Below are 26510 nucleotides of genomic sequence, written 5' to 3'. Positions count from 1 at the left end.
ATCCACAGGCCAGGTGTGTTCTTTTGGGTGCCAACACACAAAACACTGTTTGTATTCACTGTGCAGGCACAGCTCACCTCTGCCCAGCCTGGCTTTTCCAGGACATTAATCCATGTCCAGACAAAGAATTTGGGTGACAAATTTTTGTATTTGTCACTTCCAAAGGGGTTTCTGCTCCACCTTAACCACATTGCATTGATGTTCCCCCTCTTTCACCACACCTCCATCAGAAAAGTCAATTGCAACACCCCGAAAATGGAGGGGAGCTCAGAAATTATTCTTGGTTGTGTGAAAATTGGCCACAGTTATTTTGAGGGCTCCAAAGCCCAGATTTCTCCACCCTCCCAAGGCCCAGAGCAGAGGCTGGGGCTGCACATCCACCTGGGCACGCATGCACACACACACACACCGCTTCAGTTTGTATTTTTTTTTTTCTTAGCAAAAAAATAAAAATTTATTGTCCTCTAAAAAAAAAAAAAAATCCATCCTGCCCTTGGAAACTGTGACACAGATTGAGTTCTTTCCAGCCCCACATGCAAATTCACTCTGCCAAGAAAAGAGTCTAAACCAGGTTTCCGACAGCCAAAACACATATTTACAGAGTACGAGAGAACGACAGCTGAAATCACAGTTCTATACATGGAATCAACAACACGTTTTACACCACTGATCACCATTCTGCCAACTTCTACACGGACTAGGGGCGCCTCTGCCCAGTGCCCTTCCTCCTGGGGAGAGCAGGGAAGGGACTGGGCAAGAATTGCCACCAGAAATACTGCAGTGTGTATTATTATTATTTCTTTAAAACGTATACTGTATTTATTTTGTTTTAACATTGGAAGCTACGGAGTGGGGAAGCCCCAGAAATCTCTCCAATGCAGTCACTACTTTGCAGGAATACTTCACCTTTAAAATACTAGGTTTTACATCAGTAACATCTATTTTGCTGTTGGCCATCACTCCAAGGATTATAGAAACTCTGGAGGAAAACACTGGTAATATTCTTCCTTCTCAGATAGGAGAAAAGGAGGAAGAGAGGAGGTTTGGAGGCTGGTGGAACAGCAAGGGATGACTGAGTCCATTCAGGGTGAGGAATTCTCTTCATTGTCTCAGCTGCACAAGCCTTGCCAGTGGCTCAGGTTCAGCTTCAGAGATGTACAAAAGTGTAAAACCCTTCAGCAGGGGATCAGCTGCAGGGACCCCCCAGGGGTGGGATCTGCTTTAGGAAATGTGCTCCAGCTCCGAGCCCTTTCCTGGGTCCCTCCTGTGCCCCACAGGCACATGGCTACAGCACCTAAGGCTGGAGAAGAGCTCAGAGTGGTTCTGTTAGCCCAAAATGCTAAAATCCTTTAGCTCCTAGCTCTCACCTACAGCTCTGACCCTGCTTGTTGCTCTGGATCAACCCAGGCTAGTGTTGTCCCACAAGTCACCTGCTTCTAGGTTGGTTTTCTGTAATAATGTAAAAGTTTATTGACCTTTAGGATGCTGTGGTTTCACAAGACAACCACAACTCCCTTCCCCCAGCTCTCAACACAAGAAGTGTCTGACCTGCCCAATTCGTCACCAAGGTCAGCTCTTCTGAAGCTCCAAAAATTTGGGGAGGAAAATGTCATTATCCACGAAGGAGTCTGTGTGAGGAGGCAGGACCCAGCTGTGGGGCTGCTCCCCAAGGAACCCTGTGGACCCCACTTTTGTTTTGAAGTCCCCTCAGCTCTGCTGTGTTACTGTGTGTCCTGTAAAGGGAGTTCCTGCTTCAGAAGGAAGCCTGACAGTACGTGACAGGGGCTGCACTTATTAGCACCAGGTTTATTTCAGCTCTTTTTACACCATACAAAAGCTGATCACAGACTCTTAAGCCTCAACTGCAGTGCTGTGATTATGGTTTGTCCTTCCTGCACAGAGCAGGCAGCAACAACTGCTGGAGTGGGTCAGGAATGCTGCTCCTTCCCCCTGCTCCCACCTCATTTGGTTCAGAAATTGTCATTAAATGGCCCACCAGAACATTCACAAAATATGCAAAGATTAAGTTCTCTTTTCCATCTGATGCTTAAGAAAATAAATTCACATTTCAATATTTCTCTCCTTTTTTTTTTTTTTTTTTTTTTTTTTAAAGCAGCAAACAAATTGATAGAAACCTAAATTTAGGAAGTGTTTCTTCAAGAACCAGAGGAAAGTGAGAAAGTCTATGTGTTTGTGCAAAGAGAGTGCTGAGAGAGGTTGGGATGGGGGCAAGAGAATGGTCTAGTGCTAATTCCTTCAGGCTGCTCTGCCATGAGTGCAGTGTGGCAATGGAAAGTTAAAATTTAAGGGCCACAAACAGGTGAAATTCTGAATTCTTTGGTCCTTCAGTAAAAGTTTTAAAACAGAGAAACTGTTTTACTCAAAAGGGGAAAAACGCATTTTCTCTGGCCTGGAATTTTTCCTTGTACCCCAGGGAAACTGGGGGCAAGCAGCTCTTTCCCCTTAACACCCCCAAGTCCTGCATCACCCCATGACTGGAAGTCCCACAGAGACTGAGAACCAGTTCCATGTGGAGGGATTCCCTGCTGGAATCACGGAGCTGGTGCTGGACAGATCTGCAAAAAGAGGGTTGGCAAAAGGCAGCATCACCCCTGAGCAGCCCCTGGGGAGGCAGAGGAGCAGAGAAACCCCCACGCCCATAAAAAGTGTTTACAAACCATAGCCAAAAACGGCCTGATCAGCTCTGCTGCTTATAAATATTAAAGATCTGATTCAAGAGTTTATTTCCTATGATTTAAGTTAGTTACAAAAAAATTTTTAGTAAATTTTTTTTTCTTAATTGGGCTTTTTCCTCCTCCTCCCCCCCACTTTTAATATTTTTTTAAATTTTTTATTTTTTCCTAAAAAAAAGAGAAATGTTCACGTACTTTAATAAAAGGTCTTTCCTTAAGATCAGACCAAGGCAGATGTGCTGCCCCATGGCACAGACATTCAAAGGCTATAACCAAACAACATAGCCACAATAGTCACTCAACAGTGTCTCTCCATTAAAAAAATTAAAAAAACCTGATGCTAGTTACAATAAAATACACATGGAAAAAAAGCATTTTTACCAAAAAACCCAAAAACAAGTTAATGGGAAAACATAAAAAAGAACTACACAGAGCTGCACTTAAGAGATCATCTGGGAATGCATATTAACCCCTTCCATGGAGAGGAAAGGTGGAATTATGGAAACAAACCTAATTATGTGTTTGTATTAAATATGAAGCTTTCTGAGAGGCTCTGGTAAAAATTCAGTTTTCCTACAATAGTGGGCTGCTGGAGGTTCCAGTGCTTTTCCAGGTCACAGAGGGGCAGCACAGGAGCATCCCTGTGCAAAATAAAAATGTTTAATCAACTGAGTGGCCTTCTGGTTGAGATCCCAGCAGGTTACTGCAATCCACCTGATGTAAAATCCAATGGACAAGGTGGTAAGAAAAGTCACAGGAAAACTCAGCTGGCTGGGCAGGTCTGAGTTGGTGGCATTTCTCTGTCCTGCTGGATTATTTCTGTCACCACACATCTCCAGCACAAGGTTCTGGAGCCAGCAATCCACAAACCACCCCTGAGCTGCTGACACAGGCAACAAAAACGTCCTCAGCCTACCTGGAATTGGTTCATGCACTTCAGCAGTGACTACAAATCAGGTCCCTGTGGCTAAAACAAAACTAATCTGGTCTGAAACAGTAAAAAGTCTCTAGACAGCCACCAGACAAAGGGGTGCCTGGAGAGAACTAACCTCTGCATCCAAATTTCCTTCATAAAGGGCTTTGGCTCACCCAAGGGTAATACTTCCAAGGCTGCTCAGAACTGGAACATGTTGGCTGCATCAGCAGTGAACATTGGTCACTGAATTTTGGGGCTTGGCTTGCTCTAGATCCAATATAAATTTTTTTTTTCCCTCTTTTCTTCTTTTCATACAAATATACAAAGAGTGTAAAAAAATTTAAAAAGTGAACTTTGCTGATGAAATGACAGACAAAGTTCCTGCACATTCAGAGATGGGCAGTGTGAGGCCCTGCAGGCAGGAGCCTGGCAGAGCTCCCATCAGGGAGGACGGCTTTAACCAAGCTGGGTCAGTGAAAGAGCAGGGGGACCGAAGGCAAGAGCAAATCATTTCAATCCACCTCGATCCTCCCTGTGTGATCTCAACTCTTCCTCTGGAAAGCACGTGGAAGCCCCTCTTGCCCACTCTAAGTCCTTCTGGAAATAGTCAAAAATTTGTTATCACCTAAATAGAAAAGAGGAGAAACACAGACTCTTTGCAAATGGCCCTTTGATCTGTATTAAAAACAGCTCTCAAAGTTCATCAAGAGTTAGAATTAGTGGGGCACGGGTGAGGGGCAGTTTAGATACGGGATGTAAAATATTAAAAAGTGCTCTGCAACTAATTTCTGTTTTCATGTGTGCATGTGCATGTGTGTGCACGTCCCTAGGCGTGCACAGCCACGCCCATCCACACACATATATACATATATATATATACACATACATATATATGTACGGATGTATAAAGTTAAAAAGTTCTATAGGATATGATCTGGAGGAGTGTCCTCGGGAGGTCACGACTGCAGGGAGTGGGGCCTGCTGGGGTGGCAGATGGGGCACTCGCCCTTGTCAGCGCACGTCTCGCACAGCACCGCGTGTTGGCACGGCAGCACCACCCGCTGCTCCTGCTGACACTTAAGGCATTTCACTGACTGCATCTGAAATACCGCCTGCAAGAGAGGGGGAAGCACAGCATCACACACACGGCAAGGGGAAGTGCCTTGGGGAAGGGCAGGGAGAATAGCAGCTGTCTGCTCTGCTGTCTTAGGTTGCAATACAGGATGTGACCAAAAGTTTGTATTCTGTCCCCATCTGTTGCAGCCGGGTGGGGCAGTGACCCTGATCTCTGTGGGAGATATCCTCTGCTAATGGGCCATCTGTTAACAACCAGGTGGGGCAATCATCTTTATCTTCCCACAGCCCATCTTTCCTCCAAGAGATATCTCCTGTTAATGGCCATTGAGTCCCAGGGCATGACTGATAAAATTCCATCATCCCACTGGGAGATGCTCAGGCCAGGGGGAGGAGCCAAGCCTTTCCTACCCAGATAAAAACTGAGATTTTGGACACCAAGGGACCTTCTTTCCACTGGATTCCAGAGGAAAGCCAGACCTTTCCACATTATGCCTGGACCTTCAGAGGAAAACTGCACCTTCTCCAGGAGCACTGCTCCAGCTGAACCACATCTGCCCCTGCAGGAGGATGCAGCCACCATTGAATGGGACTGTGCCAACACCCTGACTGACTGACGGGTGTCAGCTTGGATTCTGACTCTGGCAGGGTTTTGGGATTGTTCTTTGTAATACTGTATTTCTATTTTAATTTTCCTAGTAAAGAACTGTTATTCCTAATTCCCATATTTTTGCCTGAGAGCTCCTTAATTTCAAAATTATAATAATTTGGAGGGAGGGGGTTTACAATCTCCATGTCAAAGAGAAGCTTCTGCCTTTCTTAGCAGACACCTGTCCTCCAAACCAGGACACCTGAAGCAAAAGTAAAGAAAGCACAGTGTGATGCCTTTCAGGACCTTTAGGATCAACAGAGCAGCTTTGATTTAAACTCTGTACTTTAGGCACAAAGAGCCAACTAGAGCTCATTTTGATTACATCTATGATAGGCTTCTGATTTCTGGTCTATTGAAGAAAAGGGAAAAAGCTGTGACCTGTAGGAGCAGAGAGGGCAGAGCCCTGCCCTGCCAGGCCTGGCACTCACCTTGTCCACTTTCTCCAGGTTTGCCCGCAGCTGTTTCTGCAGGGTGTAGAGTGATGAGAGCGAGAGCGTCTCCAGGTCAGAGAAGGAGCGCAGGAACTGCGGGTCCTGGCCAGTGTGGATCCTCTCCAGCTCCTCCTGCAGCTTCTTCACTTGCAGCTCCAAGGCCTCCCTCTGCTCCCGGGCCAGCTCACATTCCATGTTAGCTGTGTTGGCGCGATCATTTGCTTCCTCTGCCTCCTTTTTCCAAGCATCACAAGCCTGCAAGTTCCAACAAAGAGGGTAAAAGAAGTGGTCTGAAAATTTGGTCTGTCCCCAGGCAAAACTCTCAATTTCCATACACTCCTCACACCAATCTGCCCTGTTCCCAAATTCTGAAACACATTTGGAGCCTGACTTCAAGGCACTGCTCATTCCACATATCCCAGCTGCCTGGGCTGTGGTTCTACTCATCTGGCTCACAGTGTTCAGGGGATGAACTCTGCATACTGACAAATTATCATGGATCAAAGCTCTGAGAGACTGTCAAACACTTCAGGGCATCTGTTGTAACATGTGGCCTTGCACTTCCAGCACCTGAACACACCAGGCCCAATGATTTGGTGATTTCCAAGGGAGAGGAGAGAAAGCTGAGAACCTGTAAAACCTACAGCTGTCCATCACCTCCACGTCCAGAGCGAGCCTTTTGAAAGGCTGACAACCAATGCTCCTTTCCACTCCCTAACCCCAGGATTTGCCCAAGTACCTGCTTGGCTTGTTTCCAAGACTCTTCCCACTGCTTTATTGTGCCGTTGGCCTCATCCAGTTCTTGCCGTAGCCGTGCCATCTCCGCAGCACCTGGACCTGACAGAAATGCAGGTGAGGTACTGGGCGAAAAACTCCCCGAAGCAAAGTGTTCCCATATGCTGCTGTTCATCCCATTTAAACCTGTTTCACAGGGAAATAGAGAGGGTTATGTCACAGGTGCTGGCAATTTCCCCATTTCCTCCCTAACCCTGTGAAATCCAGGATTCAAAAATGTGTAAATAGGATAAAAAGTTTATCTCTAAGAATTGGTTTCATCCCCATGCCCCTGGAGTCCATCATAGAGGGACTTTATAGGAAAATTTCACACCATTAGGCCTCATCTTTAGTGATACAGGGAAGAACCATGACACTGAGTGGAGGCAACTCTTGAATCAGGCTGTTTTTAGAAGCTTCACTTTCACAGCAGAGCTGTCAGCTTGAATCCCCTTTCTTTCAGGAGAACTCCTGACCTGCTTCTACCTTCCCACTTTTTAGTGCAGCACAGCCAGAGCTGGTTCACAGGCCCCAGGTGGTGCTTCCTCCCACCCTACACCCTGAGAAATTTCTGCTTTTGTCTCCTCAGCATGGGGCTTAGAAAAGGAGTGTCACTTCCAAACAGTGACACAAAAATGCTCCAAGTCATTCCTGTTTCCATACACAAGGAACAGAACTGGAAAATCCTGTTTATAAGCAAGTAGAGACAATAGTTTCTGTATCTGCTTCATCCTCTGCAGAGTTCTAGCACTGAGCTAGTGAGCATCATCAAAGAAAACTAATTAGCCATTTCCCTATTTCAGCTTGTTCAAATAAACTCTCCTTTCAGGAAGAAATTCAAGTCTTAGGAGACAAAGAGTAGACTATCAGTTGTAGACAAAACTGGCTATTTTTCCAGAGTCAAATGTTTGTACTCTTTCAATAACTTTCACTTAAAATAGATACCCACACTTTGCATTCAGGGGAAAACTAGTAGGAAAAGGTGATATTGAAACAGTGTGGACTCTTACCCACACAGTTTGCTGCAGTTTGATGTGGGAGTCATTTTCATGCAGTGGTGCTCACCACTGGCTGGGAACATTCCTAAATCAAGCTGCAATTGATAATTCTGACCTCACAGCAGCTAAGGTGTGCCTGCAAGTGAACCCTGGAGTCAACAGCCTCTCACTGAGGTCTGTCCCAGCACCCCTGACTTCCCAGCCAAAACACATAGTTACAAAATATACAACTGAAAAATAGTAACTTGTCTTCACCAAGGGCTTAGGCACATTAACTGGTTCATCAGAGAAGCAAGGGATCTTTGCTGGCTCAGGCCACTTACCACAGATCCGTTTCAGCTGCTCAGGAAGTTTTAATGGAATCCCAACTCACATTTTGTGTTTTAAACATCAGTTTTCTTGAATGGGAATCCAGCATTAAGCAGGATGCTGGCAAGCCACAAATTCTGCCACAGTTCTGACCAAGCTGATCTTGTAATTTGTTTTAACTCCCTCTTTTCTTCTGCTATTCTCATTTCACATTGGAAGTATCAAGCCCCTTTGGGCAGGAAAGCCTTTTCTGCACACTTTGCACCTAGCACAGTGGAAACCAGCCCAGAACTAGGTATTTTTAACTCAATTTCAATACAAATAAGTGATAACTACACACTTGACATGCTATGTGCATTCACGAAGTTAAATGGAACAGATGACTGCCAACTGCTAAGAAACTATTTAAATATCTTCTCAAAATCCCAGCAAAGGATTTATTGTGTTTATGGAAAAAATAAATTTTATAAATAAATTATTTAAATGCATTTGTGAATTTCCTGCAATTTTTGACTTTTTATCTGTATAAATACAGAGTTGAGATAAACATAACTCATTTCTTCTAAAACAGCAATTTTTCCTTTCCTTAAAAAACTGGGATGAACAGCCAACCTCAACCTAATTAAGAGTAGAGATGGCCTCTGATGTCTTTTATTACAGTAATTGTAAAAGCTGTTAAAACTAAACAAGCAGCAATAGCAAGCATGGAAGCATGGGCTTGGGCTGTGCAAACAAGGGATGCAGTTACACATAAGTGCATGCAAAAATAGCTTACACAAGCATGTAATAATTTTGTTAGGTTAAGGTGAATATTAAAGTGTATCTCAGATTTTAAGAGGCATTTATGTCCAGCATCAATAGAGAGAATTAATATTTACTGTTACAAACAGAAATGAGCAGAACTGTCCCTGTAGCCTGGAGGCCAAACAGTTTTATTTCTCAAGGTAATCTTGTGTCTTGATAATAAAATAGATTTGTCTGCTAAATTCCCTGTTCTTCCTCATATTCCTGAAGCTCCAAAGTAATTTCTCTTCCATCAGTCCCTCATACAGGAGAACAACCCTCGAGGAGGGGAAGGAGCAAAGGGTCAAAACTGCAACACTGACTTTTTGGGAAGTCCACACTGCAGAACTGGTGCAGGGTCAAACAGAAGAAAAAGTTCCAGTGGCCCAGGCCTGCTCAAGAGCTCCCATAAGCCAATCTGACTCACAAGCATTCCCAAGGGCAAGCTGCAATCCCTACCTAAACTAAGCCAAGGTGAGGACCCAGCTCTGAGTTTTATATGAAGTCTCAGCAAAGCATGGCTGGCTGGAAAAGGCAGAGCTCTTTACCCTGAAAAGCATCATCAGAGCAAGGCAATTAACCTATCTGCCCCTTTTTCCCAGCCTAGAAACAAGGGAAGTAGAGGGAATTGCCTCCTTGTTCATGAGGTATTAGCTGACTTTTGGTAAAACAGCTTCTAATCCCATTGCTGTTCTCATGGGAAGAAGAGATACATGGCAGCAGTGAAATACACATTGAAATTAAAGCCAACTGAAAAGAAAATACTTACATGGCACAGACAGGCATGTACATGGGACACACACACTGTGCATTTACCTAATGATCCATGAGAAGCTGATGTCCCCAGGAACGTGTTTTCTGACTGGCTTAAGTGTCCCTGGGGCTGATGGAGGAAATGCGATGAGAGGCTGACCGGTGGAGAAGGAGAGGCAGAGTGAAAGGAGGCAGAGCTTCCAAGGGACCCAGGGATATTTACAGGAGCAGAACTCTGCAGCAAACTCCCACCTGGACAAAGAACAGACAGAGAGGATGGCTATGTATGACCATGAGGTGTGGGCACAGGCAGGAGTTCAGAGCAGGAGGTGTCAGGTTCCCTTTCTTCTCCCTGTGCCCCTCGGGATTCCCTGCACTTCTCCTGAGGTTTCGTTCCCCTCTCAGCCTTTAAGAGGAGCACTGAAGCTGCCATCCCATCACCCACACAGCTTAAGACCCTCCACAATTCAATGGATTACTCTTTCAATGGCCAAAGGAACAAAATGTTTTCTGAGCAGAGCTCAGTCCCTGTCAGTCTGGAGAAGATAAATTTGGTATCTGGTGAAATACATCATCACAAAAAATTCACCTCCAGAACATGTGCCTCTGCCTTTAATACTTCCAAACAACCTGTAGTAAGAAGATCACCTGGGTGAGCTCATGATCTCAACCACTAAAAACCAGTGACAAGCTGTAATTACACATACCTGAGTGCCTGGATCTATCAGCAATAAAAAAATCCCAAATAAACAAAAGCCTAACCACAAAACACATCAGCTCCCCTCACACCAGAGGTTGTTCTGCCTGCCACTCACAGATTGAGGGAGATCTCAGCCCTGCTCTCTCCTCATCTAAGTCCCTCCTTAGAAGGTCACCAGGTAACACCCAGGTGTGATGTGAAGAGAGGGAGAAGGGGAGATACCTAAGGCACTGCAGGTGGGGAGCAGCAGCAGGGCTGGCAGCAGACAGGGACAGTAAACCTCCAACAGGCTCTAATCTTTGGCAGGGAGGTGAAGTGATAGTCTTTCCACAGGTCCTTTCCTACCTCAATACAGCTCCAGGCAGTGCAGTTCCCTTGGAAACCTTCAGACAACCAGAGTTAGCTCCTGTTCTAACACCTGCTTTACACAGCAAGGATTGCCAGAAACTGCAACCATTTCCAAAAATGTAACAAGACGTTTCTTTTTTCCCTGGACATCCATCAGAGACAGGCAGAAGAGGCCTTAGCCCACCTCCATGTATCAAAATGAGACAGACATTACAGAACCAAATCAGCAGACCATGATGACACTCTGACAGATGGATGGCATTACCAGGTCAGTGAGCTTCCTGTTACAGCTAGGGAGAGTTTTCTGCTTAAGATGCAAATTGTTATACTTTGGCCTGATTTGAAATGCATCAGATGCTTCTAGAGTCCACTTACACACTCAAAAAAAAAAAAAAAAAAAAAAAAAAAGAAAAAAAAAAAAGAAAAAAAGGAAAAACAAAAAAAAAAAAAAAAAAAAAAAAAGAAAAAAAAAGGAGGAAAAAAAAAAGGAAAAAAAATCAGGCAAGTCCCATTCAGTCTCAAGAAACATCCCCAAGACACCTGGGCCCAATGGCAACAACTCAGCTCTGCTAGTCAGTAAGGGCAAGCTCTCACTTCAGAGATGCTCAGGGGTTGCCAGAGTTTGTTGTAACTGCTGTTTTAACCAATGTAGTTTGGGGACTGGTTTTAGAACTTGGTTGGGCTGGCTCCACTGAGGTGACTGGGCAACACTGCTTGGCAGAAGATAAAGAAAGCTCTGTTGCTTTCATGTACCTATCATGATGCCACTCGTGTGGGGCACTGTGCTGCTGTCAAATGTCTTCTCCAGGGCAGCCACTCCGAATTCATTCAGGTCCAGGTCATCCAAGGCAGACTCTGCCAGACACAGAGGTACCAATTATGTTATAAAGGACCAACAACTTCAAGAGATAGGATGGCCCAAAGAGCCTACATGCAGAGGAGCCTGTGCTTGCTACCTCTCAGGACCCTACTCTCCATCCTGCTCTCTGATGGTTTGGCAGAAGTGTCATGGGCAGCTTTTCAGTCCAGGTTCTTTAACCTGACTTGTTTCTTTTTGTCTTAAAGTACTCCCAAATGGTAATATGAAAACAAAAATCTGATGAATTAACAGCAGATCCCATAAGTCTTCCCCAAACTGCTCTTTTAAAGTCTGTCCCTTACATACAGGAACACTGGCTTTTGGCATGTCTGGGTCTGGTTTGTGCTTTGTCCGTGCTTTCCTGAAAAGCCACTTGGAAAAGAAATACCAGGAGAAGGGAACACTTGAAAAACATCTCTGAGGTTCACATATTGGGTAAAATAAAGCTTATTAATGCCTGAAACTGTTATATCTATTTGAACATGCCTCATCACTAATGATGATCAATATAATTCCATCCCACACATGCCCACTCATTTCTATTATTATTTTTAACAAATTAGTGAGATCACCTCAGAAACGTTACATTTAATTAAAAAAAGGAAAAAAAAAAAGAAAAAAAAAGGGAAGAAGAAAAACAGGTGACCAAAAAGCCTGTGCCTATCTAAGAGTGACTCTACTTTCTGGACTCTCCTGTTTTCCTTTCTCTTACAGCCTCTGTCCTACACTCTACAAAGGGCAAAGTCCTTACAATCTACCTGATGGTAGCTCTGGCTATAAAATTGTCATTTAGAACTGAAGGGCTGTAACTGTGGAAAAATGCCCCTGTGATTTCCTGCCTAGTCCAAGACCTCTTTGTCACTTTGACAAAGCTAAAACTAAGGCCCTTTTACACTATGTGACATTCTGAGTGGCCTTCAGTTGGTCCCGTGGGTGAATTTCATCCCAAATGACCTGCAGGAAACATCAGATGTGTCACAGTCACAGAACAAGCTTCAGGAATCTGCCAGCACTGACAGACACGGAAAACTGGAGGTGACTGGAACACCCAGGTTATTGCAAGTCTCATACCTTGATCCATGGCTGAGGAAGCCCTATTTTCATAAGTGCAAAAGGCAAAGTTACCTATGACAGACTCAACGGTGTCACTGGTTGGGTAGAAGGGAAGGGCATTGGCATTCATGCCTGGAATGCTGCTGGTGCCGGCGGGGCTTGGGGGGGTTGCAGCCAGACTGGAGGTGATACTAGAGGAGATGCTGGATGTCAGTGGGCTCCCCACTGGGAGAATGCCCAGGATGTCCTGAAACAAGAGTGTGAAAAGCAAAAGAGGTAGGAAATAAAACATGTTGATAGAACAACCCCTTCAGAAACGTGCAGGAACGAGCCAAGTGCCAGCAGCAAACCTGTTTCCAACCTGACAGATGGCTACTGCTACCACTGGGCTGGGGGTGGGGAGAGATTAACAGCTTTTCTTTAATTTCTGTCAACTGTTCTCCATTCCATGACCCCCATCCCCCTCCCCAGTATTCTGAACATCTTTCAGGCTGCCCCAGAATTAACTCCTGTGACCCACAGGTTGCATGCAATCACAGCCATGGGCCACACAATCACTCACTCAGCCTTAGTTCAGCACACGACTTAGAACCTGATATTAAATTCCCTTTGCCAAATCCTTGAACTTAGATGACTCCAGACATCCATTCCAGCTCAATTTTCTGTAATTTGAAGGCTCTCTCCTGCACAGTCCAGCCCTATGAATCTACCCTGAATTCACTCAGGTCTAACTACTTACAAATAGCACCTCTAGTAAATCATCCCATCTTCATAAAGTAATCCCCCCAGCTGAGCATCCCTAATGGTGTCTGGACTGTTATTTACTCCCTGCAGAGCTGTCTGGATCCACAGATTTCTGTGGTGTTGGAAGCCCTGAGCTGGGTTCAGAGCCCTGCCAGTAGTTCTATACCTGTTTGGGCTGTAACAAAGGTTGCTCCTGGCTCCTGTGTTCCAGGGAGTGGGACTTCATCTTTGCTTGCTGCGGTAAAGAAAGAAAACAAAAGATAAGAGGAAGGATTATTTAGCAAAATTAAAAATGCCTGGCTGCTGGCTTTGGAGAGACCATGGGAAACACAGACCACTCTTTTCTTAGGCTGCTCAAGGCACTGGTGGATTTGGAGAGAAGAAAAGCACAGGAAACTGAAAACATTCCAAGTAATTTGCTTTCTGTATACCAAGACATCACCCCTAGAGTAATGCAGAAACTTGTCACAGTGACATTTGCCTTTAATGCTGTGTAAGACCCCTGCTAGCACAAAGCACATCCTAAGAACCAAGATCAAAACCAAATTATTTTGCCTTGCTATAACTAACTCATCAACACTACTAGCATCTAACACCCAGAAAGGGCCAGAAATGGTGGGAGGCACACTTTGCATTGTTAAATTATGCAAATATTTTTCAGTTTGGGGAAAATAAAAGTATGCTAGATTATGTTTTCCCTCAAACTTTTCCAGCTCCCAGCTAGGATGGCAAAGTAAAACACAGTGATAACCAACCAAAGCAACATCATCAAACTAACTTTATTTTAAAATCCTCCCCTCATTTATTAACATAAGAGCTCAAAGGTAGAAAACATAAGGCTGTTTGGAATTGCAAAGCTGCATGAATGCCAACACACATTTAGAATCCCACTATCCAGGCTAAAAATTCAGCTTAAGGTCCTTCCAGCATTATATCCTTAATGGGTATCAACTGTCTTGCCTTGCAACATCAGTCAGCTCTGCTGGGATGCAGCTGGGAAGTGGCCTCAGGAGCCTGTCAGTGTGTCACACTCTGTCTGCAGGCTTTGCTCCCTTCCTCCCGTGCTGTGACATGGCACAGGGAGATCAATCCCACCCTGGGGGCACAAGAGGCAGCAGAAAGGTGCTGGGAGTCAGCCCTGCTTTTTTACTCACTCTCCAACCCCCTCAGTGTGAAATACAGACATATCCCAGCCATAAAGCAAGCTTGATTTTTATCCCAAATCCAGGCAGGCACCATCTCTGCAGGAAACAGAGGCATGATGTGCAACAGCAGCACACGAGGCACCACCCTGGGCTGAAATGACACCCACTGACTTTTTGGCCTCAACAGTCTCATGACAAAGATAAAGGAATGCTGCAGAGGGGTGATGTAACCAGACAGGCAAAAGAGCAGCAGAAGAATTCCTCCCTTGGCTTCATTAAATAATTTTCTCTGCTCAGCTCTGTGCCCATGGGCAGACAGAGAGGTCAAAGCCTGGCAGACAGCTGGGAGATGGACACAAAGACCCTTCTGCAGTGGGGACCTGAACATGTTCACAACAAGGAGCCACGATGGGTTCCCTCTGTGCCATGCTCTGTGAGTGCCTCTGTGTGTGTCTGATAATGCTCCTGCTGCATTATCCAGCACAGCCCTGCCCCATCTGACACTCATCTGAACACAAAATGTGCTATCTCAGACGTCAGCAGCTCAGGGGAGGGCACACACAGCCGTGCCCCCACTGAGAGGCTTCCTGCCAACGTGGGGAGCTGGCTCTGCTGCAGCTCAGTCTGACTGAAAACACTTTTTCTTGAAGGAGGAGAAAAGTGAACATATTTCCAAGTTAGCCCCAGTTCCCACTGCCTGGAATTCACAGAGCACAAGGGAAAAATAGAACAAACAAAATGTCACCACTAAACCAGTCTCCTTTAGCTCTGAATAACATCAGAAAGGGCACACATCGAGACAGACATTCAAAGGACAGGCTGAAATTCTCCAGCTCCCTCTGCTGCAGTCAGGGAAGAGGACAAGGGACATAAATTATGAGTGAAATTAAATGTTTTCTGACCAGCATGGAACAAACCTACTGTGTTGTGTGTCAAGACTTGGGAACACCTCCTGGTCATGGCATTCAAGTCCTTCCAGTGCAGCCAGCATTTTTCCAGCTTGCTGAATCTTTTGGGACTTGGGAAAAGTATTTTTAGCTTTAACTGCTGGCTCAGCCTTACTATAAACTTAAGACAGAAGGTGCATTTTTCATTCTAATAAGTTAGAAACTATTTGTACCAATTCTACAGGGGAAAAATGACAAGGCCATTGCAGAACTGAGCCAGAGTGTCTCCTCTGATGTTTTCATACAGGAGCTGACAAAGTTAAATGCCTCATTATGGGTCTAATTTACAGGGTATTTGAGAATCTCTGGTGCCCACTGCAGCCAAAGGGAATTACAGCAGAATTTAAAAAGTAATTATAGATTAAAGTAAAATTAAATCAGAACACTTATGAGACACCTAATATTGTCTGTAGAAGCCCAGCATAAGGCAACTGTGATTACTTCTGTCTATATCTTAGTAGCTATTTATTCCTATTTAACACAGGTTTTGCTTAATTAAAGCCACATAATTAAGCAGTTCTGTGAATAATGTATCTTTATAGCACAGATCTGACTTCAGATACAAATGCTCATCATCTGGCCCTCCTTTTAGAAGTCCTATTCATGCTCCATCCCCTTTCTCCTTGGCTTAGGCTTGCTGCCCATTTTCTCCAAAGCAGGGCCTCCTTGGCACCCTGCCTCTGCTGGCAGCAGACAGGGGTTCTCTCAGTCCTTCAGCTCTGGGTTCACTCCTCCTTTGCAGCAGAGGCCACAGAGAACGAGGACAAGTTTTTCCTTTTGTTTCTAAACAACTGTTACAAGCTGCTGTGCCTGCAAGAAGTGCCAGGATCACAGCATGCTCTGCTCTTTACCCCCAAAGACGTGTTGCATCAATTTGCAGTTTCCTAAGGCACATCCCCCTTAAGCCAGACAAAGGGAGCATTGATAAGAGAGCACACATGCATATAGCTTAATCTGGATTTGTCACTGCATCATTTTAATTAGACTAAACAGTGCTCAAGACTGGCCCTACTGCAAAGCTTGGCCATATTTTCCCAAAGCCAAAAAAATAAATAAAACCCATGGAGTCTGCTTCTAAATTCAACTGCTTTATGCAAGGCCTTGTCTGGACAGGATATTTCCACAGTTTTCTCACAGCAGTACAGGCTCATTATGACTGACTTCTTTAATGTCACAGACCAAAGTTAAAACATAGTCAGCTGAAAGCAGCACTTTTTGTCCTCTCTGCTCTCAGGCAACACAGACCTGCTATTCTTATCCCTTTTTATACTCCTGTCCAAAAGAACTCATAGGAGATACTTTTGCAGGCACCTCCTCACACAAGTAGCTATTCCCCTCCCCCTAAATCAAGATAAAATTACAAACCCAGTGAGAAATTAAAATTGAAATAAAAAACCCAAGCTCTGGGTTGAGCCCAGGTAGGAAGGGTGCAGAGAAACTATTAATTGTACCATCAAGAAAGGAAATTCACAGCAAGAAGCTGACTGTGGAAAAGCTCATGTGTGGCAAAAGAGCTGGAAGAGACTGTTCCAGGCCTGGGGAGCAGCATGAATAAGGCATGACACCAGGAAGAAGATTGAGGAAGCAGCAAGGCAAGACTGGGATACCCAAAAGGGATAAGAGGGAATGTCATTAAGAAATGTGGGTTGGGTAATATTCAGAGGGTTCTTCAAATAAGAATGAGGAATTCTAATTTAATACAGAAGCCACAGGAGAGAGTCAGGGATCAGAATGATACAGCCACAGAAGCAAGAGACAACTAACATGACATCTTTAATACACCAAAGGCATGGTGAACAGAGGACAAACCGAGTCATGGAGATCAAGGTAAGAGTTTGGAGTGGGAAGACAGAAGGAAAGATGAGCTTCCATGAGACAATGCAGCAAAAGACACAGCAACTCTTGGCAAGAACTTAAACATGGAAAAAGAAAGAGCAAGAAGTGATGTGGGAAGCTACCCAGGGTCAACACAAGACAGAAGTTGAGAGGGGTTAGGAAAACAAGCAGCAGCTTGACTTCTACAAACTGGATGTATGATGGCAGCAAGGGAGACAAGACCAGATGTGAGATGAAAGAGGCTGGAAGGGAGGCTGAAAGCAAGAGCAGAGATCCAGAAACTGCTCACATGAGAACAGTGCTTTCCCACTGTTGTTCCATCAGAAACAAAACCCCATTCAAGCTACACTGGGCAATTTCTCATTCTTTCTCATCCCCCCAACTCTTCCAGCAATACTCCCCACTAACCTGGCATTTGAAACTCTTCAAATACTCGGCCCCCACCTGATCTTCTCGCTCAAACCCCGGTGCCTTCTTGTAGCTGCCGGCTGCTGTGACTGAGTCTGGAGGAAAACCAATGCTCTCCAAGCTGTGGGGCTTCCCAATGGCACCAGGAGGAGACCCACATATATTAGATGGGCTTCCAAGACTGCTGTTCCTACAAAGAATCTAACAGAGGGAACAAGTGTCAGGAAAGCACAGCCAGACAGCAGGAACTGCTCAAAGAGAGGCATCCATGGGAACGCTCAATCACGTCACTGTTTGTAGATCAGTTACACTGACAGCCAACACAACCATACAAGCTTCCAGTAAACAACCATTAAAAAAACAGGAAAAAGCTCCACTGAATTTACACAGTCCCATAATTATGGTCTTATTGCTGTTACTGTGAAGTCTTGTAAAACCTAACCTACAGCTCTAGTGACATTTATTCTTTTTGAGGCCTCAGAAGTGACTGATGAGGTTCCCAACATGACCAGAACACTCTTCCCTTCGGCTACAGTGGGTCCTGTCTGACTCTGAGAAGTGGTGTGGAACCTGGAAAGGTGCTGTGGCAGTCACAACAATCAGGCATATCTGGCCTATATGTAATACTGTATTTTTTGCTTTCCAGTTGGAAATCTCAAAGTTTTAATATAGACATAAGTCAGGTATCAACAGCTGCAATAAAGAAAATCCAATGATTTCCAACACTTCCATTCTTTGGACTAATACCAGGGATCACAATCACATGCAACAAGGCTAGTTTTGCACTGCAGATGAAGCCACAGACAGCAGCAAAGGAAGTTGTGTTTTAGAGAATGTGTCCACCTGGATGAATGCAAATATCCCATTTCTCTGGGACAAGAAATTATTTGCCTCCACTGGCAAGCACAACTGTGCTTCAGACATCACAGATTCAAATGTGGCACAGTCTGGGCTGGCATTAGGAGAAAAAAAAAAAAAAAAAAGGAGCAGCCTACAATGTTTTTATTTTATTTTTGTACAGACATTCTGCTGTCCACGCTTCCCTACAGTCGCAAAGATAACTACTCACTGTGGTGGAGGTGGGGCTAGTTGGCAGAGTTCCTGATTTATTCCACACCTACAGTACAAATACAAAACAGAACAGGCCACGTGAGGCTGGCTGCTACAGGGACCTTTTTCTCTGATTAATTCATCATGTAAAATGATCACCAGCAAAGCCATATTTGTTTGCAAGCTACACGCAGATGCCCTGTGGAGTGATGAAGTCATAGACAGACATGTGTTGCCATTTGGCACATAACCAAGGATTAGGAAAGACTGTTTGAAAGACTAAGAGCTTGAGATAGACAAGACCTGAACAGCCTAAAAGTAGGAGATATCTTCAACTGCCCTGCAGTTTTCAGAGAATTTAAACAATACCTTCATAAGATGGAGGGGTTTTGGTCTTTATTGCTTTCCAGTGTTATTTAGCAAGAGACAATATTATGTCCAGACTTTTCAAGATCTGTTTGGAATTCTACCAGCAACCCAATTCAGGACAACTATGAACTGCTAGGTTGGCTCAAACACAGCTTTTCTTTTCAAAAAGAAGGAATAAAATAAAGCAGAGGTCCTAGATGAGCTCACCTCAGCCTGACTAGTTTCAAATGAGTTAAATTCATGTCACTGTACCTTTTCAAAATCTCAGCCAATCATTTGAAAAGGTTACACACCTTATCAAGTGCAGAACAAACAGGAAAGACTTAACAAAAAAAAAAAAAAAAAAATCAAAAAAAAAAAAAGAAAAAGCTAAGTAAAAATGTAGTCTGGCATTCCATGAGTTCCTAATCTGATTCTGAGTATCTGTTCTGCACTTAGACATCTTCTTTCTTGCACAGACAACTAATTACCAACAATCTGGGACATTACTGAAACATATCCCAGACTTCTATCTCCAGAAGCACAAGAGGGAGGGAACTAAGGATATCCTATAATGCAACACACAATATGCACAGGCTAAGACTCTGAGATTACATATGTAAACAAAGCCAATTGTAGTTATGTACTTTAGAGGCTGTTGGCTCACAGCCTTTAATTATAGGTCTTGGAAGCTCAGCCCAATATGTACCTCCAGACAGGAAGGAGTTGGACTTCATGTGTGGATGTATTCCGCTTTCCTGAAAGTACATCAACAAACCCTGCACAGAAAGGAAGGCCTGGAGATTTTATAGGTGAGAGGACAATATTAAAGCCACTGAATATATGTTCCAAAAAAACAGATCCCCCTAAAAAGTGTGGAGCTGAGAACTAACAGAAGAATCTCATATCCTCTGGGCTTTTGGATACTTTTCTTAGGAGAAACTCAGAGAAACACAGATTTGTGCAATATGGACAAGGCTTCTTCACAGAGCTACATACATTGCTAAGGTCTGGGGCATGTGGACTGGAAGGGCTGACTGGAACAGAGTCTCCAGCTGCTGAGGGCATGTACATCACTGGTGCTGTCTGGGTGGGGCTGGACACGGCTGAGGATTGCTGTAAATCTTCACTGAGCGCTGGCTCTGTGGGAGACAAAGCACAGGAACACACTCACAGCTGGGCAATTGCCATGGAGACATTGAGGAACAAGAATACCCAGATATTCCTGAGAGAAAAAACACTCCACAAGCACCTACTTATAAATATAGAAGTAAGGAGAAACCTTATTTGGCTTATTTGCTTATCTAATATTCCTCACATTTTTACTGTCATCACATACACACTGTGCTGCTCTTTAGCTCATTAATGCTGCTCTAAAATTATCTTCCCTGGATGAATTGTGTGTTATTCATTCAGCTCTCTTGAACTAAGCAGAGTTTCCTTCTATGCTTGGCACTAAGTTGATGGGTGCATTATAATTAGCTGAGGGAGTTAAAGTTTCCATCTGTGCTCAGTACAAATCATTAAAAAAAAAAAAAAAAAAAAAGTGGCACTGGTTTGGAAGGCAGAGATGCTGTAGATTTGTAGGATTTACATCTAATACTCAGCATCTTCACAACAACTATAGAACTGACACTACATCTGTATTTTAACATCCTCAAAATGCTGGTTTCCTGCTATTAATTAGTAAAACTCAGGTTTAAAAGCAGATACAAGAAATAGACTCCTGTTATTTTAATTGCATCAGGCCTGTCCTTGTTGATCTTGTAGGAAGGACCAAAAGATACAAATCCATAAGATAGCACAAAAAATAACCAAGTTGGAATGACCTAAATGCCACTGAATGTTACTCTAAGTAATATAATATCAAGTGAAATAATCTTATGAGGAATCCCTAAACAAAAGTACTATGTTATACCCAAGGAAGTTTGCTAAACACTGCTCCTTTACCAAGATTCATTTCCTAAAGCTTGCTGGATCCCACTGAGTAGCTGCACTGCTGTGTTTTGGGCCATTACAGCCCACAGCTCCAGCTATAATTACTGCTTGTCAACAAGGCTTCCTATAAAAGGAACTGCATAACCTGTAGGGAATTTACTCTCTCCATTCCATGTCAAAGGCAGCAATTACTAATTCCCTCATTTACAAAGGATAATCAAATAACAAAGAGATTTTCTCAAGGCCATGCAGTGAGTCAGTATCAGAACCAACCTACTGAGTAATCTGCTCCAATTGTTGCAAATTCAGCAGTGAGATTGCAGAGCAGCATCTGAGGAGGAGCCCCAGGACAGGAACTAACCATTATTTATGAATGTTAGGACCACCTGCAGGTAGAACTTCTACAACTAAAACTGCTTCACTAGTTTATAGTTGATTAAAGTGAGGATTGAAATAATGCCCTATAAGTCAGGGAGCTATTAAGGAAAGAGGATTTGAGATAAAGCAGTAAAAAAAAAAGCTGCATATTTTTCTTCTCCAACCCGACTTAAAGACCAAAACTCTAAGTAAAACCCCATAAAGAGTAAAATAGTTTTTTTGTTTTTTTTTTTAAATGGATCCATAAATGATCTACACTCAGCAATTTTATCTTCAGCTTTTAAAGATATGATGCTTGGCAATTTAGCTAGTTCATCCATGTACAGAAGAGAAGCAGCTTTCTCCACTTCCATTCTCCTGAACTGACACCCAGAGAACTGAGCAGGAGAGAGGGAGATCCTTCAAGGGACAGTGCAGTGAGAGCTAAAGGCTGAGTCCTACAGACCACCTACTGCCTCCAGCTCTGCCAACACCTCCCACACCAGCACCAAAGCTTAACCCTTCACAGAAACTCTAGTTTTGCAGCTCTACATTTAAACTTTCTTGGTCAGAAACTTTCCATAGCTCAAACATCCAGGAAAGAAGAGAGAAGTAGTGCACGTACGTTCTACGTGTGCAAAGGCACAGAAGGGTCCTCGGGGACAGCTGCCAGACTGCTGCATGTCATTGCATTTGGTGGATTTGTAGATCTAAGGATGAGAAAAACCAAACCAAAACAAAAACACCAAACAGAAATGAACAGATAATAACAGTGACCACCAGGTACAGAAGTATTATGAAGAAATTCAACAGCAAGGTAATGACACAGATAAGAGGTGGAAAGGCCAGCAGAGCTCAGGGTGACCATTTCAGTGCTTTGCTTCAATGAAAGGAAAACCCACTATAGTTCTGGAAACACCAAAATATGCCCATGAGAGCTAGAGTTCACCCAGAGACCAACCCACCACACACCAGCTCACCCAAAGGTCACCACCTGCCATGAAGTCCCTCAGACTCACTGGAAGCTCCATGGACATTACAAATGGCAAGAGGTAGGAAACAGCTGACAGAGGACAGCACAGAAAGTTGCAGCCACGTGTTTGCAAGGAAAATAACAAACCATTGACAAGGACTGTAGCAAATGGATTATTCCCTTTCCCCCCAGTTTGACAGGCGGTGACAATGGTTACTGTGCAGATACCGGCCCCACAAAGCTTTTCAACACTGTAACATGAAGCAGACTACGAAAAGGTCTTAATTACACTTTCTGTAAGGATACTGGAATGCTCTGGGCATGCTCACAGCTAAGAGCTTGGTGGCGTTTAGTGCTGTCAACACGAACCACAAACTCTTAGTCAAGGAAACAGATGCTGTTTGCTCACATGCAGACCCACATTGTGCTTTCCAAAGGACCCCCATACCTGAGACTGCTCCTACACTGGAGTTTTCCCCCACTTCTCTTACTTCCTCCCATAGAGTCTATTCTGTTAAGCAGCTGAATTGCAGCTTGCTCCCAACATGCAGCTTCTCTGTACCCCAGGACCACACTACAAGCAGCCCACATCCTCTCCCACCTGGCACAGACATTTACTTGGCAAGACTGGAATGCTTTTGCTTTTCCCAGTGGAGTGAGGAGGTTACTGTACCTCTGGATGGAACTGCTGCTCTGTGCGAGTGTGGCAGTACTGGCAGGAGTCTCCATTTTCACACTTACTGGGGTCTCCCCACTCGTCCCCGTGTTTCACACTGGGACACGGTGAAGATCTGTGGAATAAGGGAGCAGGAGAAGGCATCAGACTCACAGACCTGCTCTGAGCTTTGATTACTGGGGGCAGGTGGAGGGAGGTGCTTCTCCCCCTCTGACCCACTCCTAGAGGACTGCATCCAGCTTTGCTTTCCTCAATAGCAGAAGGATGTGGGCCTGCTGGAGCAAGTCCAGAGAGAGCCAAAAAGGTGCTCTGAAGGTCCCTCTGCTCTGGAGCCAGGCTGGGAGTGCTGGGGGTGTTCAGCCTAGAGAAGAGAAGGCTCCAGGGAGACCTCAGAGCCCCTTCCAGTGCCTAAAGGGGCTCCAGAAGAGCTGAAGAGGGACTGGGGACAACAGCCTGGAGTGCCAGGACAAGGGGAAATGCCTTTAAATGGAAAGGGAATAGGTTTAGATTAAATACAAGGGAGAAATTCCTCCCTGTGAAGGTGGGGAGGCCCTGGCACAAGGTGCCCAGAGAAGCTGTGGCTGCCCTTGGATCCCTGGCAGCCTCCAAGGCCAGGCTGCATGGGGCTAGTGGAAGGTGTCCCTGCCCATGGAAGGGGGTGGAACAATATGAGCTTTAAGGTCCCTTCCAACCCAAACTATTCCATGATGTTACAATTCCTCAGTCGGGGGCAGGTTTGGCTGCCCACCCTCAGCTGTACAATCTGCTTGGCTGCTGCTTCCCGAGCCCCCACCCAGCTGCTATTGCATCTTCTCCCCCTTCTTCCAATTTCCCAATGGAGAAAAAAAAAAAGGCTTAATTCTCTATTTGAAATGAAATACAACTTGAACCAGCATAACAATATTAGCAGCTGATGTGATTAGTGTCAGAGACGCTGGGTCTGGTTTCTGTTTTGGAACTGCACCTTCATAGAAAGCTAAGAAGTTAATTGGCTAATCCTAAAACACATAATACCCTTACAGCAGTATGTTTCCAGGTTTATAGTGTGGCCATGTAGAAAAGAGGCTGAGTCAGGTCACTGGGGAAAAGGCAAGTCCATTTTCTTTCTCCCAGCCAGGAACAGTTCCTTTTCCCAGATCTGAATTTTTGCCGTGACCTACTTCCCCTGCTCTTTATGCTCTTAACCATTCCCTCAAACAACAGCAGAGGGAAGCAGATAGCAGCACCAACAGAGCCACATCAGCTGGGGTAGGGAAAACACAGGAATGAGTGCAGAGCAGCAGAGAAGATTTCACCTCTTCCCTTCCCAAAGGGCCCAGAGAGGGGCCAACAGCACATTGCTGCTGCCTGAAGAGTGCCCTAATGGATCTATTTCTCCTTAAAGCATTGAGATTAACATTGCTTTGATTGCTGCCTGTTTGATTTTTTTAAATATGGAATTTCAGTGCCAATTCTAAAATTTCTGTGAATGTTGGGGGGTGGGGAAGAGAAGCGAGAACATCCCTGGTATTTTCTCTCCTGGCTTTCTGGTCTACTCCGATGTTTTTCAAAAAGGAACTAAGGAAAAGCCCCACTGAGACCACAACAAAAGCTCTGTTGTGTTGGAGGAAATGAGGGCCTATAATTTGGATGAAATGCGTTCAGGGAGACACAGCACGCTGAAAAACCCAGCGACAGCTGAGTGACAGAACACCCTGGTGCCTCAAAAGCAGAGCCTTTAGCAGCTGGCTAGGAATGCATGTCCAGCTACAGTCCCTCCTCATCATCCCCATCACCAGGCATACACAACAAGCAGCCTGATGATTCTGAACCCTTCACCATGAACACACTGTTGTGAGAGATTGTTTCTAGATGGGGATTAAAACTTTCTTTTGTTTTCTCTTCCCTGCACTGCTTTCTAAAGCAGAGGTAGTAAGAGGAAGCCAGACACAGGTCCTCTTAGCTATAAAAACAGAGTTGTAACACGATTTAACAATTCATTTATTAGAGTACTGGTTTCTACATACAGGAAAACTCTTTGTTTAGTTTGTTATCTTTCTGCTAGGAAGAAATAATACTTCATCGTATTTCTCAGTACATGGCTTGGAGACACACTAAAAACAACTAATGGCCAGAATCCTGCCTCCTGCACCACTCAGCTGGGAAGTACAATATCCAGGATGACAGTACCTGTATTTGTGTTTTCTTGGACTTCGTCTTCTGTCTTTGCTATTGTGGTAGTAGGGGCAGGCATAACCCTGGCGACAGAGCCGGGGGGGTTTCTTACACTGCTCTGTCTTGTAATTTCCCAACACGTACGTTGTTTCTGCAAAAAAACCCCATGAGTCAAGAGAGATGACCACAGAAAGGTTTTTACTACAGAAAAGTTTTGGATAGGAGCAGGCACTTCACAGAGACTAAACTTTCCCAGACCCTCAGTGACACTCACCTTGCCACCTTGGCTCCTCACTGAGTATTTTCTCTATCATGGCATGGCTGGCAGCAACTGCAGACTGACCCTCGATGCCTCCTTCAGATGTTGTCTGACCATTCTGTAAAGCTTCCATCGCCTGAAGCTCCCTTCAGGGACAGAGTTAAATGAACAAACAGACTGAGCAGAGGAAGAGGCAGATAAATATGTATAAAACCTGACATACCGGAGTATTTGCTAAGTGGGTGCATTTCAGCTATGCATGTTTTGTCAGAATATCTTTAGCTGAACAGCAACTTCAATAAAAATAAGTCTTCATTCCCTGGGAATTCCAGATGCACTGTTTAGACCCCCTCCATCAGATTCCAAAGTGTGATCCCTTCCCCCATTTTGAGAATCCTCCCTGGAGGTTTTCCACATTTGCCGTATTAGGAAGGGATAGTTCACCATGGCTTCATTTTCAGGCTGGAACAGTACTGTCCTTCAATCATCTCACTTTTCACTTGGGTACAGAAATCACCTTTTCCATCATCTCCTTTTTCATTTGGGTCCAGAAATGACCCTTCTCCCAGGAGCCCCAGGCTCTACTGACCTGATGTCGTACACGGGTGAGCGCAGGTCGTGGGGCCCATGAGCAAAGGCGCAGTGGACGCCGTTCTTGGTGCAGTTCCCCTTGGAGTCTGTCTCATGGATGCAGATTCCAGTTTTGTAGTAGCGCAGGTGATACCTCCTCTCTGTGTCTCCAGTAGTTCTATGCAAGAAGGGACACCTGAGGAAGGAAGGAGGGGTGGAACAGACAGGATTCAACTACCAGAAGACACTTTGCTGAGAAATGCTGCAGTTGACACTTTGCTAACTCTGCCCCTTCTCTCATGCTGTGCCTTCCAACACTCCAGAGAACCCCCAAACCTGTCACTACAAAGGATGTAAGAGTTTCCCTCCCTGAAAGAAAACTGGGTTATCAATCCAGCAGCACCTCATTATTCTGGCTGAGCGGCTGCCAGGGATCTGGAAAAGAGTAAGGATGTGGAACAAGGAAACAATTATAAAACTACCATTTTAACTTGTTTTGTTTCCCCTTTTAGGCAGAACAACAATCTACATTGAGAAATAAAACAGAAATATAACAAGATGGAATGAGAAAAGTTCAGATATTGCAGCATCAAGGTAAAAATATAAATGAGCAAAGGTTCCTAGAAGATAACAGCTTTTATTTACTGAGTTTGAGCCATGTATCAACCAGTGTTCTAGAAGCCAAAGCCCACAAACATCCCATTTCCAGTTCCTTCCAGATCTCTTCTAGCAAGGAAGAAAGTATTGAAACTGAAGCTTTAG

General features: G+C 44.5%; 1 protein-coding gene across 7 annotated transcripts in view; it reads right to left on the bottom strand.

The window, feature by feature from the left end:
- Positions 1-423: 423 nt before the first annotated feature.
- UNK (unk zinc finger) overlaps positions 424-26510 on the bottom strand; it is a 44955-nt gene continuing 18868 nt past the window's right edge. The window contains exons 3-17 of one of the 7 annotated variants that reach the window (XM_056505832.1): positions 25768-25944; positions 25194-25324; positions 24935-25070; positions 22763-22880; positions 21742-21826; positions 19821-19963; positions 18493-18540; positions 17424-17624; positions 13254-13322; positions 12416-12590; positions 11185-11286; positions 9447-9635; positions 6506-6687; positions 5764-6021; positions 424-4721 (exon numbers count right to left, since the gene is read on the bottom strand). In XM_056505832.1, coding sequence (XP_056361807.1) covers positions 4566-4721; positions 5764-6021; positions 6506-6687; positions 9447-9635; positions 11185-11286; positions 12416-12590; positions 13254-13322; positions 17424-17624; positions 18493-18540; positions 19821-19963; positions 21742-21826; positions 22763-22880; positions 24935-25070; positions 25194-25324; positions 25768-25944 — 2170 coding nt within the window. In that variant the 3' untranslated portion in view covers positions 424-4565. The remainder of the gene's footprint in view (positions 4722-5763; positions 6022-6505; positions 6688-9446; positions 9636-11184; positions 11287-12415; positions 12591-13253; positions 13323-17423; positions 17625-18492; positions 18541-19820; positions 19964-21741; positions 21827-22762; positions 22881-24934; positions 25071-25193; positions 25325-25767; positions 25945-26510) is intronic. The other 6 variants (XM_056505835.1, XM_056505833.1, XM_056505836.1 and 3 more) reach the window with 6 other exon arrangements.

The sequence above is a fragment of the Oenanthe melanoleuca genome, chromosome 18 (assembly GCF_029582105.1).
Source record: "Oenanthe melanoleuca isolate GR-GAL-2019-014 chromosome 18, OMel1.0, whole genome shotgun sequence".
In the NCBI taxonomy this organism is placed as follows: Eukaryota; Metazoa; Chordata; class Aves; order Passeriformes; family Muscicapidae; genus Oenanthe; species Oenanthe melanoleuca.
The sequence above is the reverse complement of the archived record's forward strand: the minus strand, read 5'-3'. Positions and strand labels throughout refer to the sequence as shown.